Raw genomic sequence first — 21,778 nt, forward strand, 5'->3', positions numbered from 1 at the left:
TCGTGAAACTCTTGACAATGGCAGCGTTGTGAGCTTCCGTTTACTTTGCCAGTGAATGATAAAGTTTCTCTCTCGGCCACTCACCGTTTCCCCCACTTTTCCTGGTATTCCACGAACACCACGTTCACCAGCTTCACCCTGAGAATAGTCATGTGCCAAGGAATGAATTACAATGGATGTTCAAACCAAGACCTTCAGTGAAATGATCAGTGGAAGGAGAACAGGATAACAAAACAAACATCAAAATATTACAACTTGATAACAAGCATGGACATTTTGTAGGAGGTCAAAGACCCATAATCCAAACAGGAAAATTATATTTACCAGCTGAATCCTGTGGAATAATAAAAAGATAAACTTGGAAAATATGTCCAGGTCTATCCCCTTTCCAAGCCATTTCCAACAAAGTATGGATCATCCATATATGTGAAGCGGTTATTGGGTGATTGTCTGATGATACTTCATATTATGCATACATGCATAGCTCTTCCTTGAAACGAGAATGACATCAGTGTCGAGGGGAAATATAGAAGTGGTTCTGAAGCTAATTAGGTGTCAATACATGATCAGTGGGTGCACTTCTGTTGGTGGAAGTAGAGTCCAATTCTGTTGGAGATCTGTCGACCACAGCTGCACTGAAAAGCTGAGAGTTGTGGCTCTGCTTGTTAATAAACATCTTTTCTGTCACCTGGCCTCTGTATATTAAAAAAAAACAAAAAAACAATGTCATGGCTCATATAAGGGCTAACACACAGAACATATAACAAGGGGAGCAGAAGAAAAGAGGGGTGGGAGAGGGAAGCACAAACCAGTGAGGAAAAGAGACATTATGAGATCTGTGGAAGGGAGAGGGATGGGGCGGGGAACATGGGGTATACAAGATGGACACTACAGGGACTTTCAGGAAGGAAAACAGGGAATATGAAGGAGGTGGGTTTAGGGTGGATTAACAGGGGTAGAAAAGATCATGGTTTTGGATGGGGGAGGATAGGTGGTGGTGTGCAACTGTTTTGAAGACCTGGAGGGAAGAGTGGGATTGAAGAGAGCATGGGAGTTTGTTCCAAAGGTGGGAAAAAGATGAATGAAGGAATGAAGGTGAGCATTGATTCTCGATTTTGGTAATTTTACCAGAAGGGGGTTGCTGGCAGACCTTGAGCTCCCTGTGGATATATGGGCGGGACAAATAGCAGACAGAGCGGGGGGGGGGGGGGTGGGGGGCGAGGCCAGAGAGGAGATGGTAGAAGACAGAAAGACTGCCAACCTGCCTGCGGTGAGGGAGTGAGAGACCCAAAGACTCAGCCTCATCGTGGGAGATGCCAATGATCTTACATGCCTTGGTTTCCACTGTGTGAAGCCGAGAAAAGGGAGAGGCAGGAGCACCAGCGCAGAGGAGAGAGTAGTACTCCATCAGGCTGCGGATGAAAGCTTTGTATGTGGTCAGCAGCTCAGATATGCCAATGAAGGACATTGCATGATGGAGGATGCCCAGATGGCGACTGGCTTTGGAGGCCAGCTTGGAAATGTGGCTTTCTCAGGAAAGATCACGGCAGATTGTGAGGCCCAAAATTTTGAATGAAAGGACTTCTTCAAGAGGATTGTTGTAAAAATAGATGGGGGAGGGGGGGTTCAGACGGTCCTTTCAGAGACATAGTGAGAGTATGAGATTTGTCAGGATTGAAAGACATGTTCCACGTGTTGGACCAGCTTGTTATTTTATCCAGATCTGCAGAGAGTGAAGAGGCTGCTGCTTGCTGATGTGAGGGATGACAGATGGTACGGCAGAGGGTGGAGTCATCAGCAAAGAGATAAAGAGGATTTCCCAGAGAGTCGGAGAGATCATTGATGAAAACCAGAAAAAGCACAGGGCACAGAACGCTGCCCTGAGGAACTAATAAGAGAGGGGGCAGAGGGAAGTTGAAGATTGGTGGAGGTGGAGGGATGATATGGAAGAGAGAGGGCAAGGGAAGGAGGCAGATTTGTGGATGTGAGGGGAGAAACTTTGAGAAGTGGGAGTGAGGGGGGAGGATTGGAGGGAGAAGGGTGAAAGGGGAGGGAGAAGGGTGAGGGGGAGTTTTTGAGAAAGGTGAGAGGGAAGCTTGGAAGGGGAAGAGTGTGAAGTTTGCTTTGAGAGGGAGGGGAGACAATGAGAGCAGGCATGGCAAAGGGGGCAGGAGGGCGATGGGAGAGCTGGTGAGAGGGGAGGGATGAGAGTTGGTAGTGGTATGGTGAAGAAGGGAGCAGGCAGGTGGAGGTAGAAGATTTGAGGGGTTGGGAAGAGAGGGAGTTGTGAGAGGAAAGAAAGAGCATGTTTGAAATGTTGAAGAGCATACTGAGTGAGAGAGTGAGATATCTGTTAAGTTAGAGTGGAGCCCACATTTGTTAGAACACCACACGCTTCGGGACAACAGAAGAGGAGCAGATACTGAAGCAAAACACAGTGAAGAGGCACTAAGAGCGGAGGTAGGATGTGGGGCAAGATGGGAGGGGCAAGGAGGAGGAATATCAGGTGAGGGGTTAGGAGGGGGTAGATGTAAGTCGGTGGGGTGAATTGGCATTGACGTTGGAAAAAAGGGACGATTGATGGAACACGAACATGCATTGCAAACTGGGATTGAAATTTTTTTTAAGTCAGAGATGCGATTAAGGACATTATGTGAGAGATGCAAGAAAGGAGAATTGAGATAATGGATAAAAGAAACATCGCAACAGTTGGACTTTTTAGACACGGGATGAAGGAAAGGTTGAATTGAAAACAGTCTTGAAGAAAAAGAGTAGTGAATTATGATACAATACAGAGAACCACATATGTGAAAGAGGAAGTTAAAACATTTTGATTGAAACTGTTGACTGGATGAGCTTGGATTCAGCAATCTAGGTTCATTGGAGAACTGCCCGACACCACACAGACCTACACTCTGCAGTCTCTTCCCACTTGTGGAGATATATCTGCTGCACACAAGTGTTTTTTGAAGCAGTCTTTATCGTGGAGCTTTGTGCGACTGCAGCAATAAGAACCTTGATGGAGCTCCCCGCAGAATATGGACTTATTGGTTCGGAGGTCATCCATCCTCGTCGTGTGCTATCCATGTCAGTTGTCTTATTAGAATGATTGCTATACACTTGGCATGTTGGCACACTTCAGGACCTCTGAGTTTGACACATTGTGAAACCATTTTATGCCAAGGATTGTGCGAAGTTGCCGTTGTTGGACCGTGGCTCGCTTCTTCACGTATCTTCTGTAGAAGGTGTACATTTTGGCCAAGTAATGGAAGCAAGGCAGCACCACAGCTTTGCAGACTTTGCACTTAGTGGATGTTCTAATCCCATGCTGTGAGCATAAATGCTTCCTCAGGCAGCCAAAAGCATCTGTACTGCTGCAAAAGAGATCCTTGCAAATAGTTCTGCATCAAGGCTATTGTCACTGGTCACTGGAGAATTAAGAGAATTAAGAGATCAGTCCCAAGGCAGGTGCACTTCTGCACAGCGTTAAGCATGCAGTTATTAATGAACACTTCTGGCTCTTGATACAATGTAGCAGGTGATGGTTGATACATGACTTGGGTCTTTATGGTGTTGATGTGTTTACAGATGGTGTAGCCTCAAAATATGGGCATCACATGCAGTTCCAATGTACACACTATCAGTAAGATCCTTGGAAAATATTTTGAGGACTGCTGAGAGGAACATGCTAAGCAGAGTTGGAGCAAAAATACAGCCCTGCTTCATATCACTGGACAACAAGAAGGGCAAGGATGTTGAAGCTGGTGTCGCCAATTGTGTCTGCATGCCTTCGTGGAACTTTCCTATCAATGTGATGAGCTTTGGAGGGCACCCAAACTTCTCAAAAACCTTTCACATGGCCTCACAGCAAATAGTGTCAGAGGCCTTGGAAAAATCTACAAAGATAACCAACAGATGCATGTTTTGTTTAATTGCCTTTTCCTGGACTTGATGTAGGGTGAAAAATCATATCTGTAGCATTGTGACATTTCCTGAGGCCACTCTGGGTTGTATCAGGTAAGACAGACATATTGATGACCTGGAGTCTTTTGAAAAGCACTTTGCCAAGGACTTTTCCAGCACTGGAAAGGAGTGCAATTCCTCTGTAGTTGTTGCAGTCCTGACAATTACCCTTCCTCTTGAAGACTGGAAATATGATTGCATCTCTGAAAGCTTGAGGTATGTCTTCAGCATCCCAATAATCCAAAAAAAGCTAATGCAGAGCACAAACAAGTGAGTTGTCAGCATGTTTTAAGACTTCTGAGGGTATCCCATCAAAACAAGGAGCCATTATATTCTTCATGGGCTAAATAACAGAATTCCAGGAAAGAGGGTGGGTTGTTGAGGACAGTCTGTTTTGGATGTTGGTCTACCTGTTACAGGATACGAGCTCTTACTGTAGAGGGCTTATTGAGAAGAGCATCAAAGTTTTCTGTTAAAGTGTCAAAGTTTTTCCAGCACGCAAGAATTTCTGTTTGCTCTGTCAGAGGTATGCTTCCATCTGCAGTCAAGACTGGACAGGTTGGCAAACTGTTTTGTCCACAGACAGTTTTCAAAACAGCAAAGAAGCTATTTGTGTTGTTCTTGTCCACTAGTTCCTGGAGCTCATCTGCTTTGCTGGAACTGCATGTGGCGAAGCTGGCATTGAAGAACAGATTTTGCCTCTGTGGAGTCTCTGCTTTGCAGTATCAGTCCCTGGACTTGACAAGCATGCAAGTCTGGCATTGTGGACTGTAAGTCGCAGTGACTGAATGCTGGAGTCATTCTTGTCAAACCAGTCAGTGTGCTTGTATGAGGGGTGGCCAAGTGATATTGTCATGGCATTGTGTGTATATATATATATATATATATACATATATATATATATACATATATATATATATATATATACATATATATATATATATATACATATATATATACATATATACATATATATATATATATATATATATATATATATATATATATATATATATATATATATATATATATATATATATATATATATATATATATATATATATATATATATATATATATATATATATATATATATATATATATATATATATATATATATATATATATATATATATATATATATATATATATATATATATATATATATATATATATATATATATATATATATACATATATATATATATATATATATATACATATACATATATACATATATATATATACATATATATATATATATATACATATACATATATATATATATATATATATATATATATATATGTATATGTATATATATATATGTATATATGTATATGTATATATATATATATATATAATGGATATGGCATCTTGGAGAGCACATCAGTGATCACTGATGCTGCCAGCGTTTATGTCGTCTTTGGAAAGATCAAGTGCTCACTTGATTTCAGGCTGGCAGGATGACCTTGAGGTACGTACACTTGCCTCTAAACTGTCGAGCTTGGGTTTGAATCGCAGCCCAACTATAAACTGTCATCCTGATGTTTCATGAATGTGTGTGTGCTGTCCATCAGATGGTCGTTAAACTGGGTGTCCTGTCTGCCGACGCGAGTTGTTGAATGTTAAAGATCCAATGGTGTCCTTCGTGAAGAGGAGGTGAGCTCTCGCCAGCACCATGGCCAAATTCCGAATTCCTGCCCTAACCATAATCAAACATCAGGCCTGGCCAGCCAGTCCATGAATGACTTGGGCTGAGCTTCCCCTAGCCAACCCCTCTAAAATATGGGAATAATTATGGACATTAAAGAAGAAGTGCTAGCTTGATTTCAGACTGAAACTGCTTTCTTACATCTGGGCTGTGAAGGAGAGGAACATTGATTTTCCTCTTTGACTTAGCTGCTGTTCTCCCTCTTCTGATATGAGGTTTCAGCTTGAATTGAGCTAGTACTCAATTCCCACTGGCTTTTGACTTGCTTCTGTCTTCGCACCCCAGTATGCAACACTTTATCACCTTCCCCTCGGCCACACTCACAGCGACTGAGCGCTCCTCCTCCGAGATGGACTCATGCAGTATGCAGGTGTTGCCACAGTGATACCAACTGTTTCTGTGGCATCAAGGCACTTCTTAAACCATCATAGGCTGCAGGGAGATTTAAAAAGCTACACTCGGGAAGCAGACATGTAGTGGGGCAACTTAGCATAACAATTGTGCATTTTGTGAGGAAAGCACCAAATTTGGCACACTAGTAGCCTATCATATTATGAACAGATTTGGATATTGGGCCATCTCAAATTCCGCCGCTGATGGCTGTGGCAGTCATTTTCCACTGCCATCAAAAATTTTGAGATGGCCCAATATCCAAATCTGTTCATAATATGATAGGCTACTAGTGTGCCAAATTTGGTGCTTTCCTCACAAAATGCACAATTGTTATGCTATATTTAGCTAAGTTGCCCCACTAATGTTCAAAATCCCTTCTCGTCAGACCACGTCCTTGCCTTGCCTGGTTCACAGAAAGGACAGGTATGAATCAGATTTTCCTCCCTAATTTCGATGTCAGCTACACCGCTGATCATACATGAGCACAGTAAAACTTCACTCGAAGGGTCCCTTGGTTACAAAATCCAATTTTTAACTGACATGAACACACAGACCACACTAACCTAACATGTACAAAATTTGTTCCCCTCAAACCTCACAATTTGAGTTGATTTCATATACCATACTTGATGCAGAGCCTTGGTGTGGCCAAAACAGATTATTGGAAAGGGTTATACTGGGTGGTTTGCCATTGCCTTCTCAGCAATGTTTGTCTGTGCTCAATCCTTTTCTCGTGATGCTCATGATCAGAACCCGGGTAGGAGTTGAAACAACAAATGGCTTATCTTGTGTAGCTTTTCTTGGTTGCTTTATACAGCTTTCATTGGATGGAAGAGCATGGGCATTAATGTATTGGAATCCTAGCCACCTGGGGTAATTGATTAGGTGAGAGCTGATTGGATAGAGCTATTGTGCCAGATGATGAGCCCCCAAGGTTTGAAAGCACCCAAATGGCTACCCGGGAAGAGTAAAGTGTTTTGATGAGTAGGACTAGCCGTTATGGCGAGACTGGATCAAACCCGCAAGGAAATCCAGTCCCTGAGGTCATTAGAAATGAAAGTCAAAGTCTGAGCTTCTCAAATGTTAACAAAATTTGAACATGGAATGTGAGGTTACCAGTGCCAGATTTAGGTATAAGCCAAACCCAAACAAGCTACAGCTTAGGGCCTCACAATCCGCAGGGGCCTCAAAAAATGTGAGAAGACGTGTAAAAATGTGTGAATGAGGTCTAAAGAACTGCTACCTTGGTGTGGGAAACCATCATGACGAAAAATTGCCATTAAGCCGCCAAATCGCCAGATAATGTCAACTACCTTGGCCTGTTAGAATTAATTGCTAAGTTTGATCCATTTCTTTCCAACCACATAAAACAATATGCAAACAGAGGATCTGGGTCTCCTCATATTTGTGTAAGACAATATGTGATGAACTTATTCAGTTCATGGCTAATAGAGATCAATTTTGGATGATTTGAGAAATAATTAAAAGGCATATAAGTTTTCAATTTTTGCGAGACCTTCTGGTGTAATTTTTTAACGAGGGGCCTCCAAGCTTTATAAAGCTTAGGGCCTCACCAAGTCTAAATCTGGCAATGGAGGTTACTAAATCAGGGAAATAAATTAAATACATAAAATCAGAGCTGCCTCCTATGCTGAGCATATTTGAAGAAATCAAACAAAATGAAAGCATATACTACTATATATATATATATATATATATATATATATATATATATATATATATATATATATATATATATATATATATATATATATATATATATATATACATACAGTAGACTAGGCGTAAGTTGTCACCATCGGGACCGAGAAAAAAGTGACGACTTACGCGTATGTGAACATTCATGATGACTGTGGGGTGAAGGATGAAGTCGCGCGTGGCCTGGACACGTATGTGTGAGAGCCGGCTATTGTACCAAAAGGAAAACACAATCCTCGGGGCATAGGTGGGGGTTCATTGGTGAGTTGGAATGTGATCAAGCAAAGATGGAATTCATGAATCAGTTTATCAAAAGTAAAGATAATGAACAACTGTAAGACAACAACTTCGCCTGCTTATCACCATGATGGGATTGACCAACGAACCCCAGAGACTTTTCTGGCAGCACCTGCCAGAAAAGCCCAGTCTCATCGGCATTGTACATGTCCCGAGGCTGATACCTTTCCAAGATGTCTTTCAATTTGCCATCCTTCCAGTGGTGCACCACTGCCGAATCCACGCTGCCTGATTCGCCGCACTTCTTGACCTTGCCGATTCCCCACCTCACTTTGAATCTGTCTATCCAGTGCATCGGCAAGGTCTCGGCATCATCATGCCCGAGGTCCGCAGCGAATTTACGTGCCTTCAGCAGCAACATTTCACCGTCCAACCGAATATTTGGCTGAGCCGACATTTGCCGAAACCAGATGATGAGCGCGTCATCGACATCTTCAAAGGACACACATCTCACGCGTTTCACACTTACCACCGGCCTCGCGATCTTCTCCACTTGTCCAAACATCGTGCCCTTATTCTTCAAGATATCGTTCAATGTCTGCCGTTTGATGTCCAACTTCTCAGCTATGGCTGTTTTCTTCATCAGTGGGTTTGCCTCGCAAAACTGGATAATGTCCTATTTTTCTTGGTAGGTTTTAGTTGTAAGCTTACGCTTAGTCGCCATTGTCCTGCATGCAGTGCGATCATGCATGCAGTTATAAATAGCCTATCACTGGCGGTGTAAACCAATGAGCGAGCATCACGATTCCATGAAATCGGGATTTTCACGAGGCAGCAGTTCCATGTGACGAGTTAGGAGTGGTAATTTACTTGAGTTTCCATTACGTGGGAACGGACAACATCTGACGACTTAGACGAAGTGACGACTTAGAGATGACGACTTACAGAGGGATGACCCTTTATTCATAGGGACTTAACATGAGATAAATTCGGGACTTTTTGACGCTGCCGACTTAGGCGAAGTGACGAGTTACATGCTGCCGACTTATGCCTAGTCTACTGTATATATTTATATATATATTTTCTTCTTCTTTCGGCTGCTCCCATTAGGGGTCGCCACAGCGGATCATCCGTATGATCCGCATCGTGATTTGGCACATGTTTTACGCCGGATACCCTTCCTGACGCAACCCTGGTCGCCTCTTACGACACAGGGATATGGTACACCTATTTTAACAGGGTTATACACCGGCCCAGTACACTGGTACTCATTTCGCCGACCTCGGAAGGATGAGAGGCTGAGTCAACCCCCTGGTGTATTAATTCAGTGGCCCAACGGGGCTTGAACACAGGACCTTTTGGATCCCAAGCCGCTGCCCTAACCACTGCACCAACACACCAGGCTATATATATATATATATGTATATATATGTATATATATATATATATATATATATATATATATATATATATATATATATATATATATATATATATATATATATATATATATATATATATATATATATATATATATATATATATATGCAGTTTTATTCCAGGAAACATATACCTTACTTACATTATCTCCTTTGGCTCCTTGTTTTCCTTTTTGTCCCAGCAAACCAGGGAGGCCCTGTTTCATTGACAGACAGACAAAATACACGAATCACTCTCCTGCCACAACAAGCACATAGGCAGCAGACAATGGTATAATGGTGTTGTGTGACAGATTAATGGAAGAGACCAATTTAAAGTCTTACATTAATCATAAAACGTGAGAGCGATAAAGTTATTGCGAAAATGATGCAATTAAAGAATGATGTTTTATCTTTTAACATTTGATCGGTCTGTCTTTATGCAGTCATTTTTGGGCATTTTCACAAACTTGACTGGACTGACTTGTTGGACTAAGCATGCACGTATAAAGGAAAATAGTGAGTTCCAGGTTGAGACATCTAAGGATAAAACGGTCAGAAGATGTAGCCAATTGCAATGTATCTGACTATTTGCAATCAGGGAATATAAATATATCAAAAGGCACTGACCTGTGGCCCAATTGGACCGGGTTCACCGTGAATTCCTTGTGGGCCGAAATCTCCCTAAAACATACCAAAGAGATAAAGGATAATTAAAATGCATATACATTTATTTGATTTAGTTGGTGATTGTGACCAAATCACCATTTGTGTTTTCCCTATCCATTTTTGCAAGATGAAAATAAACAGGATTTGGAGTGAGTAATCTATATATATATATATAAAATTGAAAGTGTGTCTGTGTATTTCTCTGTGACCTATGCACGCGAAAAATACTGGACTGATCCTCACCAAACTTCACATGCTGACAGAACATGTTCCCGGGAGTGTCGCGATGTAAAAGAATTGTACTTCCGACTTCCGAATTATGACGTCATCACCTGATTTCGTAACGTTAATTTTTCAAGTTGAGCCGAATGACATGGGGCCAACGCCATATACAATATATCTAACATATGATTTTAAGTTTTTGTTTGTCTGTTTGTTTGTTTGTCTGCACGCGCTAATCTCCTGAAAGGTGAAAGATAGGAGCTAACCACTGAAACGTCGGGATGGGCCCCAGGAAGGTTAGAGGCTGTGTGGCAAGGCCCCTCGGCCGGGGGGGGGGGAGGGGGTGTGTTTCCCCCTCACCAACCCCCTGAGCCTATGACTGCCATGGCCCAATAGGGAACTGATACTGTGCTCGCGTCAGACATATGTTTAGAAGATTAAATTCATTCAAAAAGAACCCGGGCAGCGCCGGGTGTATTCACCTAGTCTATTACATAATGTGAACCGTGGTGTCTGTCCGTGTGTTCGGCTGCCTCCCGTTTACGGCGGCTCCTTCCTGTGCTACGTTTGAAAAGCTCAAAATTCACTTTTGAAATTATGGGAGAATAGGGATGAATAATATTGATGCCAAATTCGATTTTGCAAGCAGGATATTTTGTCCTCTTTTTCGACAGTTGGAACATCTGTTGTCCGATGTTGCACAATCATTTCATGGTGGGCGGTATCAGTAGCTCAGAGTTTTGGATCTGTGTGAAACCAAGAGTACAACACAATTAACCTTTTCAAAGTCCATAAAAAATTAAAATTGATAGATCAGCTTAAACTTTTTCTGTCACTGCAGACAAGTACTTTTGCTTGCTTTTCCCGTCACTGGGGATGGATACATTTGCTAGTTTACAATAAAACAAACTCACATCTGAGCTGTCTCGTCTGCGTTTGAATCTCAGGCCAGCTATAAACTTCCTTCCTGGTGTTTCACAAGCAGGGTGAGGCACGAATGTGTGTGCCATCCCTTGGATGCACATTAAACTACGCATCCTGTCAGTCAGCATTAATTGGTGGACGTTAAAGATCCCACTGTGTCCTTTGTGAAGAGTAAAAGAGCTATCGCCGCCCCCCTGAACAAATCCAAATTCCTGGTCCAACCTGAAGGGGACACTGCCAGGGGTACCGAGGGGAGGGGGTTGAGGGGGTGGGGTAACGACACCAGGGCCTGGACCTTATAGGGGCCTGCAATTATGCCTTCAATTTTTTTTTCATATAAAGATTGTTTGTTACAATAAAACACCAGGGGCAGCATTATTTTGTGTGTCCCTCCAAGCCATCCAGGGTGATTCTCCAGCCGTGAACATTTTTTTTTCCCAAACAACATGTGAATGGGGCAGCTCTCATTGGTTTAAACTCGTACATTACGTCATGTCTTACGTCATTACGTCCCATCCCGATTCCTTCCGATTGAACCATGAATGTGACCATGATTTTGTCATGGTTGTTTGGAGGCGATTTCAGTACATAGCTACCCTAAACTTTCGGTGAGTTTCGTTATTGTTATTGTAGTACCCCTAAATTAATTTTTTGCATAATAATTCACTCTTTCAGTCAAATGGTTTGAATTTCTTAATGTTTCGAACATGCCATTGCTGAACTTTCGTGTTAGGGAAAGCATTGCGTCTGTGTGTTCGGCTGTCTCCCAATTGCAGCAACCGCTTCCCATGCTGCGTGAACCCTAACTCTGAGTATAAAGTAAACCATGTGAGTAACATCTCACACCTGTGAATGGAGGGAATTGCCAATCAGCTCTCACCTAATCAACTCAACCCAGGTGACTAGTATTATATAAATAATTGACACCTCCCACAATCATCTAACTAAAGAAGCTGCATAAAGCAACCAAAGAAGGCCGAGACAAGGGAAACGCTTTTTCACAGGTGAGAGATGTGGGTGGGTCTTTCTTAATTTATATATTGACTGCTTTTGACGTTTGCACGTGTTCTGTGCTTGGGAGCCTCATTGGTGGGCATTGCCGTCTGTGCTATCACTGATGATTCACCAATAAGCAATGAAACCAGTCTGGTAGCTGATGGGGTGTGTAGCATTAGGATTCTCCTGTATGTACTATTTGTGAATGTCTTTTTAGTTGTTAGGTATATACATATATCAGACGCACTTCCTGACTGTTATGGTGAGCATCGCCACGGATTATGTCTCACACGGTAAAACTGCATAATCTACAAGGTGACACTTTGGTGTAGGACTGCGTTCAATACGGATCGAGGGAGTGCTCATCACACTCCACATGGTTCGATACACACACACACACACACATATATATTGTTGTGGATTTCAGAATCGGTTCTGAGTAATGCACACAACATCCAGGTCTTCAGACAGTTATTTCCATAAATGCATGTTCAGAATAGACCCATCCCCTTGTCTGGTGGGATTCTAACTCTTAGATGCATTGGAGAAGGGTAGAGAACAGGTTCCCTTTCTTTCTTATGGGATAACCTTTTCCTCTTTACGACACATTCATGACGTATAATTTTACGTTAGTTTTAATTTCTGCATGAGCGAAGTTCATCGTTCGTGCACGTGATAAGATAGCCGTTAGCCCAACGGATGCTCGTCTATTCCCTTTCCATCAAGACACAATGGACTTTCAGGACATTTGAGTCATTAAACACACAGCAAGCTTATCCTGAACAGTTCATTCTGACGGTCAAACACGGCTGTGGTCTTGAATCATTTTCCTCAAGCACCCACCTTCTTCCATTGACGTTCGACACCCATTTTCTTTCATTGACGTTTGACACCCACCTTTTTCCATCGGCAATCGACACCCCGTTCAGCAGCTCTATGGATGCTGGCTGGCTCTTCATCATATCAGGTTAAAGAAAGAAGTGATAATTGCCGTTGACATTCTGTAGGCGCTTCGTGTTTCTGCTTGTTCTGGCGTTCATCCAGCACCCCGAACATGGCATGCTAAGCCAGGCCTGTGTTAATTGGGAGTTGCATCTCGTTCGATGGTCAGGAAAGAATGACTGTGAGAATGGACAGTTGGAGGTCGCGTGCAGCGATGCGCCAATAGGCAAGCTGGATTTGGCTGAAGTCGTGCTTGAGGCTCCGTCCACACTGGTCGCCAAAAAAGGACAGCAGGACTGCCTTGTAGCAGTTGGGGAGAGATCCTGCTGACAGTTGGTGACAGCTCCTGATGGTTGGGGACAGCAGCAACAGCGGTTGGTGACAATTGGACTGTTCCTACCTGGCTCTTGGGTACCTGACTCTTGGCGTACCTGGTTCTTGGTGTACCTGGTTATTGGCGTACTGATTCCTGGGGGTGACGACGTGACATTGATTGGTGTTCGAGCCTGTTTGCGGGTGGCTGCATGGCGAGGCAGGGCACTGGCAGCGGAAACGAGCCAAGCTGTGGAGAGCTCATTTGGAGAGGTAGACCAAGGCATGCTCACACATTTTGGGTCATTTTAGTAGACGCACGACGACTTCTGCCTTCGTAAGCTGAGACCAGACTTCTTTTTCCCCCTGAATGGTCTGATTGGTACCTGTGTCTTGTGTTTAATTGTAAAGTAAGGCATAGTGATAAGCATCTGCTCTTTGTCCATTTTTCTATAAATTATTGTTGAATTCTTTATTTGTTTGAGATTATTTTGTTGATTGAACATTTTATATGAATTCATCCATTTAATTGACAAGGAAATAAAAAGTCCTTCAGTTTATTTATTTTTCTGAATAATAAATTCCGTGTTGATATTTCCACCTGTCCGAGATTGTCATTTCCTTCCATTGATCCAGCATTGTCCGAACCGAGATAAACTGGGAGATTATAATTCCCAAATTAATTAACCTGTCATAGTCAGCATGCACCAGTGGTAAACGCTCGGATGCATTACTTAAGATCTAATCAAGATAAGATTAGTGCAACACCGAGGGCGCATTCCCCGGTCAAGAGGCCACGTGACCTCTAGTTAAACGGAAAATTAGACGGTGGACACTGGAACTTGTGGTTATCTGATTGGCATTCCTGGTTGTTAAGCAACCCACTGCACCACAAAGTTAATTGTGAGCAGTGGCCCCAGGTCCGGTTCTTCCGAGGAGAGACGAGGATTAACCCCCTCATAATACACTTTGTACCCGCAACCGTAACAATACATATATATATATATATATATATATATATATATATATATATATATATATATATATATATATATATATATATATACATATGTAATGTATCTTAGATCTGAGAATGAATGATCTGTGTAGCGATGCACACTAACGCAGACTGGGTACAATAGCCTTTCCCCTCCCTTTGGAAATTGGCAAGGTTAACTAAAGGAGGCAGTAACATGAGAGGGCTGAGAGGTACGCTTAGAGGTTGCAAACTTGCTTTTGAGGTGTCTCGTTTGATACAATTCAAATCCCAACTATAAATTGTCACCCTGGTGCATCTCAGGCAGGGTGTTGCATCAGTAGACATCGTATGCATCGGATGTAGCATTGAGCTGGCAGGTCCCATCTGCTAATATTCACTTGTCAACATCAAGGATCCCACATTGCTTTTCAAAATGATTTGGCCATTGTGTGCCAGTACCATTGCCAATTAATAAATTCCTGTCCACATTGAGAGTTGCTTCAGCAGCACCCTGCTACCTGTCCAGAGTAACTTCTCAGCTATGGAAACGTTCATGACTGGTTCTGGATGGACCCTGTTGCCCTCTCCCCACCTCCCTAAAGGTTTAGAAAGCAACTTACTGGTGGGCCTGGCTTGCCATGGTCACCATTTGTACCTTGTGTCCCTTTGGGACCCTGCATTGACACAGGCACATAAATGCAGACATTTGACTCTCCATCAATCTAACCTAAACAATCAAGAATCATTTCACGATGTTGACACCTACTCTGATTCAATTGTTTGGATAAATGATTATTGTGTGTTGTAAAATTCTTCATTAGAAATTAAAAAAATTCAAACAGGCAATCCCTTCCATAATGCAGTTGCACTAAAGATAATAAGAAGTTTAACTGTGTAAATGATAACATGTTGCAATCCCTTTGATCAGCTTCAGCTCTCTAAATCGGTCGTGAGCCACCACTGTACCGGTTTTCCTGTGGCTCCGTTAATTCCTGGATCTCCATCGATTCCAGTATCTCCCTAACAATGTGACAAGGCACTCATTTAGTCATCAGCTTAAATCAAATTAGAATTCAATAAGCTGTATGAATTTTAAACAGCAAAAAGAAATGGAACTCATCACATGTGACTGACTCAGCAGGTTTTGCTGCATTTCATTGTATTTCGATAAATTTACAATCATCAATGCTTGGAGAGATGAACATGTGTGGATGGAAAATTCGAACAATTCACTATGATTAATGGGTATCGTGAACAAATTACAACAACATCGTGATTGCACTATACTCGTATAATGGATCATCTATAAAGGAGGTAGGAACTGATAGATTATGAAAATGAAAAACAAAGAACAGAAAGAGAAGATGAGAGAGGAAGGGAGGAAGGGAAGGGTAGAGTTGTCAAAATTCTGTTCTGCTTGCCGAGCTTGCTGCCTGCGGCATACGAGGCCTTCTTCAAATCTGGATTACTGACTTCCTTTACTCTCACAATCAATGTGTTGCTATCATTGGAACCATTTCTCCTCTCAGAGTGGAGGCTGGAGTGCCTCAAGGCAGCATTTTAGGCCCGGTATTGTTACTCATCAACCTGAACGACCTCTCCGAAGCTCCGCAAAACCTCCTCTTCCTTTATGCAGGTGACTTCACATTGTCATAGTGTACCCCATACCTTTGACAGGCAAACAGCAACTGCATCACCCTCTGCTGATGTGTAATTAATTTGATGCTGGTGCGATTAATGGAAAATGTCTTTCAATCCTAGTGAATCTCATAGTCTCATGCTGTTATTCTGGAATGATACTCAAACTTGCCCACATATCTATTTACATGGTCATCCACTGGAAGAGGTTTGGTCTCTTGAACTTATAGCAAGCCTCACCATCTTCCATCACCTCTCCAGTCTGACCATATAACAAAGGTAGTCTCCAAAGCAAGCTACCGACTGGGAATATTCCATTATTCTAAGTCATCCTTTAAAAATGATAATTTCTGACAGCCTCCAATGCCCTTGTCTGTAGTTCAATGAAGTACTGATCTTTCCCATGGAGAGCACACAACATCACATTGTCTCTCCTGGAATCTGTTCAATCCAATGCTCTTAACATTATTGAAATCTCTGATGAGGCCAAAGCACAAGGTCTATTGCTCTCACATCATAGATAGGATGGTGGCTTCTCTGTTTATTGCCGTTTCTTGACTGGTCCTAGCTCCCTCTACACTCAACCCTCCAACCCTGCACAGATTCTCCAGGATGCAAGCATTCTTCCAGTAACTCCCTTTCCTAATATTCGTTCCAATATCCAGGCTTTCCACACACATTCATTCTTTCATCCATCTCTTCTCCCATTTGTGGAACCACCTTGCCGAGCGAGGCTGTTCAATCCCACATTTTCCTTCAGGGCTTCAAGCACGTGGTGCACTACCATCTCATGTCATCCCCAATCCCTACCTGTGATGCTTTTTTCTACCCCCATAAACCATATACATAACCTACAACCTTTTACTTGTGGTTTCTTCCCCTCCTTTCTTGTTTTATTTTTCATTCACTTTCTTGTTGCATCCACCTGTGGCCCTATGACCCAGTATTAGTTCTTTGGCATTTTATACTCCATCGCCTCAATCTAGAGTCTCAATTTTGTATAATTTTTTTTTTATCTATTGCAAACTTTCAGCTGGCACCTCCAACCATTGCAGGCCATTTTGCATTTATAATATGTGGACGGCCCCAAAATATACAGAAACAATCTTATCAACTCAAAAGCACATTTGTTTTTGTGTGAAAAGGAAAACGAACGTTATAACATGGTGTTATCATTTCAACACATTTTGCAAAAAGTGTTACCAAATATTGAGGTGTAGGACCTGAATGTATTATGGATTAATTGGGGGGGGGGAGGAGAGGTTCAATTGAAAAATGAAAATTAAGAAAAAGAACAGAAGGTAAGATAATTGGAGAGATAAAGGAGGGGAGGGGAGTGTGGGAAGAGAAGAGAAGAAGGTGGTAAGGAGATAGGAGTAAAGGGGGGTAGTGGGGGGGAGGAACGGTGCATGAGTTGAGCAGATTGAGGAGGGGAAGGGGGGGGGGAGTCAAATGATAGGGGTTAAAAAGTATCCACCATATTTTAAAGTGGAACAAACAAATGGTCTGTAAATAGTCCCATGATGTTTGGCTAAAGTTAGGAGTTTGGTTTCATGAACTCGTATTAGTTAGGAATTGGATTCCCAAAGTTGATGTGGACCTTTCACTCCAGCATATCAAGTATTGGAAGGTTGATGAAACTTCACTTTTCTCTTAAGGCATTCCCCTGATAAATGCACATACCTGTCCCGTCATATGGTCACATCTTGATTCCATCTGTATATAAATCTTTGGTACGGTTTGGCAGCCATGTCCAGAGCATCTGGTTTGAAGTCTTCATCATTCATACACTTAATGCCATCCAGATGTTATTTGAGTGGTGAAAAGAGATGAAAATCACAAGGTAACAAGTCTGGACTATATAGGAGATGATTTACAACTTCCCAATCCATCTCTGCTCGAGAAGTTATGGTCAGATTGGGCCGAACATTATCGGGCAGTAGTCATGTCTGAGACAGCACAGTTGTCTGTTTAGTGTGTATATTGCTCATTTGAGCTGACAGGGTAGCCAAGTGGTATGCACAGTCATCTCTGAGCTGTCTAGCCTGGGTTCGAATCCCAACTCAGCCATAAGCTGTCTTCCTGGCATTTCATAGGCAGGGTGATTCATCAATGTATGCGTCGTCCTTCGGATGGACGTTAAGCTGGGAGTCCTGTCTGCCAGCATTAGTTCATGGATGTTAAAGATCCCGTGGTGCTTTTCACAAAGAGTAGGCGAGCTATCGCCAGCAGCCTGAACAAATTAAAAATTCCTGCTGTAACCTACAGGGTTCACTGCATCACCAGCACAGCTGTGCTTTCAGTCAAACAATGCTACTTGCAGCAGTGTGCTGCGTACGAAAGAATAATAAGAAGTTTAACCTCATTACGTAACGTGTCAATTCATTACTGTGCATTGATGGTTTCTTCCATTCAAGAAATTGCATTCGAATTAAATTACTATGGTCCCAAAACACTTGTCAAAAGCTTTCCGGCTGATGGCTCAACCTAGAAATATATTTTTTTAATGAAAGAGTTGGAAACCTCGTATTCCTTGAATACGATCTGACCTCGTATTCGGCCACTTGAATGCGGGAATACTACGTGAGATCACATCGAGCTAAATGATCTTTGTTGTCATCAAAAACAATACCACGGGTTTGGATTCATAAACATCAGAGTGGGTCGGACTGATAATGAGGAACAGATGGAATCATACCTTTCTTCCCCTCTTGCCACCATTTCCAGCCTTTCCCGGAGCACCCATGGGCCCCTGCGAGAGATGTGTGTCAGATTTGAAGCAGAATGACTGAGTAAACTTTCCTTGGAGAACAGAGGGAAGAATGTTCAGAGCATGATTCATTCCTTCACTGCTCTTTGGTGTTTGGACGCTTGCACCTCCTACCATTGTAAGCTTGATGACATGGATGTGCACGTCCAAAATTAACCATCGCATGGAAAATTCCTACAGTACATAATCTATGATAATAACCATAAATTCTGCTTATTGTGTACATCTTATCATCCATCACCTATGGGTGACGGTGAAGGAATGAATTATGTGCATCCTGAAAACTATTACCAAGGTCCAATTAATAATGAAAAGTGATGAGTGACGATAATCATGGTGCTTTCACCAGTGAATCAAATTGATGGAGTTAATGGTGAAGATCAGGGATGTGTATTTAAACACTCAACCATGTGTGAGGTGATTAACATTTGGTAGTCCTCTGCCTGTCCACAATAAATACCATAAGATTAGACTGTAGACCAATAATAACTAGAGAGTTCATAAACCACATTATCCCGCGCTATTTTGAGAAACAGGTACATGGGTGGGGTCTACAAGCAGAAAATTTGATTGGTCGTGATGATGTAAAATGACGTAATATTTCTTTCCCAAGCACTGCGAAGCAGAAGGGTTTTGAAAGTGCCAAAAAGGTGATTTCTGTTCTACAGCATTCAAATATGTCAAATGAAATAAAATAATGATTTTAAAGGTCATAGAAAAAAAAGGAAATTCCAGAAGTTTACCAATGTTGACACAGTGATTTTTGCACCACCTTTTAAACCACGTTACATGAGTTCTTTGTGCCTGTTGTTTGTGTCCTTTATGACGTCTTTAAAAACAGTAAGTTTCCTGTTTGGAATGATTTTCAATTTTGTTTAACTGCCAGACAGGCAGACAAAGTAAAACAATTATCTCACTCGCTGGGCATTGTGGTCAGGGTGAATTCAGAGCCAAAGTCCTACTAAACTACAAATTTGTTTTCCAATCTGTGTTCAAAATACAGCATTCAATTGAAATCAAGTTTTTCCTTGATCATAAGTTGACGTTTGTCGACAAACAGACAGACAGAAGTGAACTAATTGCTTAACCCTGTGTTTTGCTTCACGTGTTTGGAGCAATAATATGAGTTCCCAAACAAGGAACTTTAATGTGGGGGAGGCCATGAGGCCCATTACAGCTTGCACTATTATTACTGAGTTATGGTTATTTTTTCACATTTTTCCAAACTCAATCCTTTTTAAAATTCTGAACCTCAAGTAAGGAAGCAGCACATACCAATTTTAAAGTCTTTGGTGCGATTCGGCTCGGGTTCGAACCACCGACCTCCCAGACTCAGAGCAGACGCTCGACCCACAACGTCACTGAGTCTGGTTAATATTTTTCTTGGTCCTTTTGTTCTGTGCACTGAACATTTTGTATTTAATAATGCCAGCTATACCATCACCCAGAGAACCCACAGGCTGTGGACGTTTAGGATAGGAAACATATAATCAAGAACGAGGAGGATATACAGGGGTTGGGTTCAGGGGATCTTGCAACACCTTTCTCAACAGGGTCATCCTCCCAACCTATCCTGACTCTTTTCTAACCATTTACCATTCCATTCAAAAGTTACCCTTTTTTTTTTTCTTCTCCTGTGTTAAGCCATAGCCCCAGTTCACTCCTTGTATGGTCCAAAAAGTCTAGGTTCACACCTTTGTAAAATGAAAGGGGGAAACTTTTGGGATAACCCCACACAATTGTATAATAACAACCCTATAAAAAAACCATTGCGGTACCATTTCCACTCTGCAAGCCATTGTGGGTGGATTGAGCAATTGTTTTTCAGTTTAAATTATTTGGGCTTTGTCTCATATTACAATATGTCCTTTGTCTTTTGAAAATAAAAAAATAAAAACTATATTATATCAGTGTACCCATATACCTGCACTCCTTGTATGCCGGGCTCTCCTCTCCCTCCTGGCACTCCAATTTCACCCTTCAAAGGGGATGGAAAATGAATATAGGAATGGCAATTGTAATTAATGATAAATTATCTGTAGGCTTTGGAATAGATCAAAACAAAAAGATGAAAATAAACAAAACGTTCTATTCCTAAAGCTTGTCATTCTGTACATCGTTGACAGTTGATTGTTTCACTTATTCCTGTGGTCAATTGATTGACTCATGACTATCATGTCATGTCATTTTTGTTGTGCTCATGCATTATGCTGTGCACAGACAGACTGGGAGCAGCATTTCCAACTTGACATTGAGGCAACCAGACGTCTCGGCAACCAGACGTCTCGGCAACCAGACGTCTCGGCAACAAGACATCTCGGCAACAAGACATCTCGGCAAATAGGAAACTTGATAGCTTGGCAATCTGAAGAATAGGAAACCTGACATATCACTTCCCATTTTCCCATCTCTCTCTTTTGCTTCACCAAAGGTAAGGCCCGAATTGTAATCACCTTTTCGTCTTTCATCGTGGACAAATCAACTATTTTCTTCTTGACATATAGGAAACCTGATGTGCAGACAATTTGATGTTTATGATAGGCATCATTTGCAGCAGGATGCTGAAAGCGAGTTGCTTTGAGTTATCTGATACATTTTGGCCAGAAATGGCCAATGCGCTACTCAAAGCTAATGTCAGGAAAGCTTTTCAGTAAAAAAGATAGGGTGTTGCACACTCCCCGAAATAAACCGAGCTGTTAGGGTTAATGTTAGGGTCAGGACAGCTTGGACAGTGAGAATCACTGCCACATTGGTCAGACTTTTACTGTATTGGGCTAAACAGGTGATATTTTATCATGTGTAAGTTGTCCAATCGTTGTCATTTCCATCAAAAAATTCAAACCTGATTGCTTTTGTGACCTCCCGATCCATTTCATTTTGTA

At 41.9% G+C, this 21,778-nt stretch overlaps 1 protein-coding gene across 8 annotated transcripts in view; it reads right to left on the reverse strand.

The window, feature by feature from the left end:
• LOC147012760 (uncharacterized) overlaps window positions 1-21,778 on the reverse strand; it is a 345,711-nt gene that overhangs the window by 14,705 nt on the left and 309,228 nt on the right. For all 8 annotated transcript variants that reach the window (XM_085853917.1, XM_085853918.1, XM_085853915.1 and 5 more), the window contains 7 exons: window positions 20,821-20,874; window positions 18,825-18,878; window positions 15,455-15,508; window positions 15,109-15,162; window positions 10,075-10,128; window positions 9,609-9,662; window positions 85-138 (listed from right to left, as the gene is read on the reverse strand). In XM_085853917.1, coding sequence (XP_085710043.1) covers window positions 85-138; window positions 9,609-9,662; window positions 10,075-10,128; window positions 15,109-15,162; window positions 15,455-15,508; window positions 18,825-18,878; window positions 20,821-20,874 — 378 coding nt within the window. The remainder of the gene's footprint in view (window positions 1-84; window positions 139-9,608; window positions 9,663-10,074; window positions 10,129-15,108; window positions 15,163-15,454; window positions 15,509-18,824; window positions 18,879-20,820; window positions 20,875-21,778) is intronic.

Source organism: Eptatretus burgeri, chromosome 14 (assembly GCF_056783735.1).
Source record: "Eptatretus burgeri isolate ZD-2024b chromosome 14, Ebu_testis_v1, whole genome shotgun sequence".
In the NCBI taxonomy this organism is placed as follows: domain Eukaryota; kingdom Metazoa; phylum Chordata; class Myxini; order Myxiniformes; family Myxinidae; genus Eptatretus; species Eptatretus burgeri.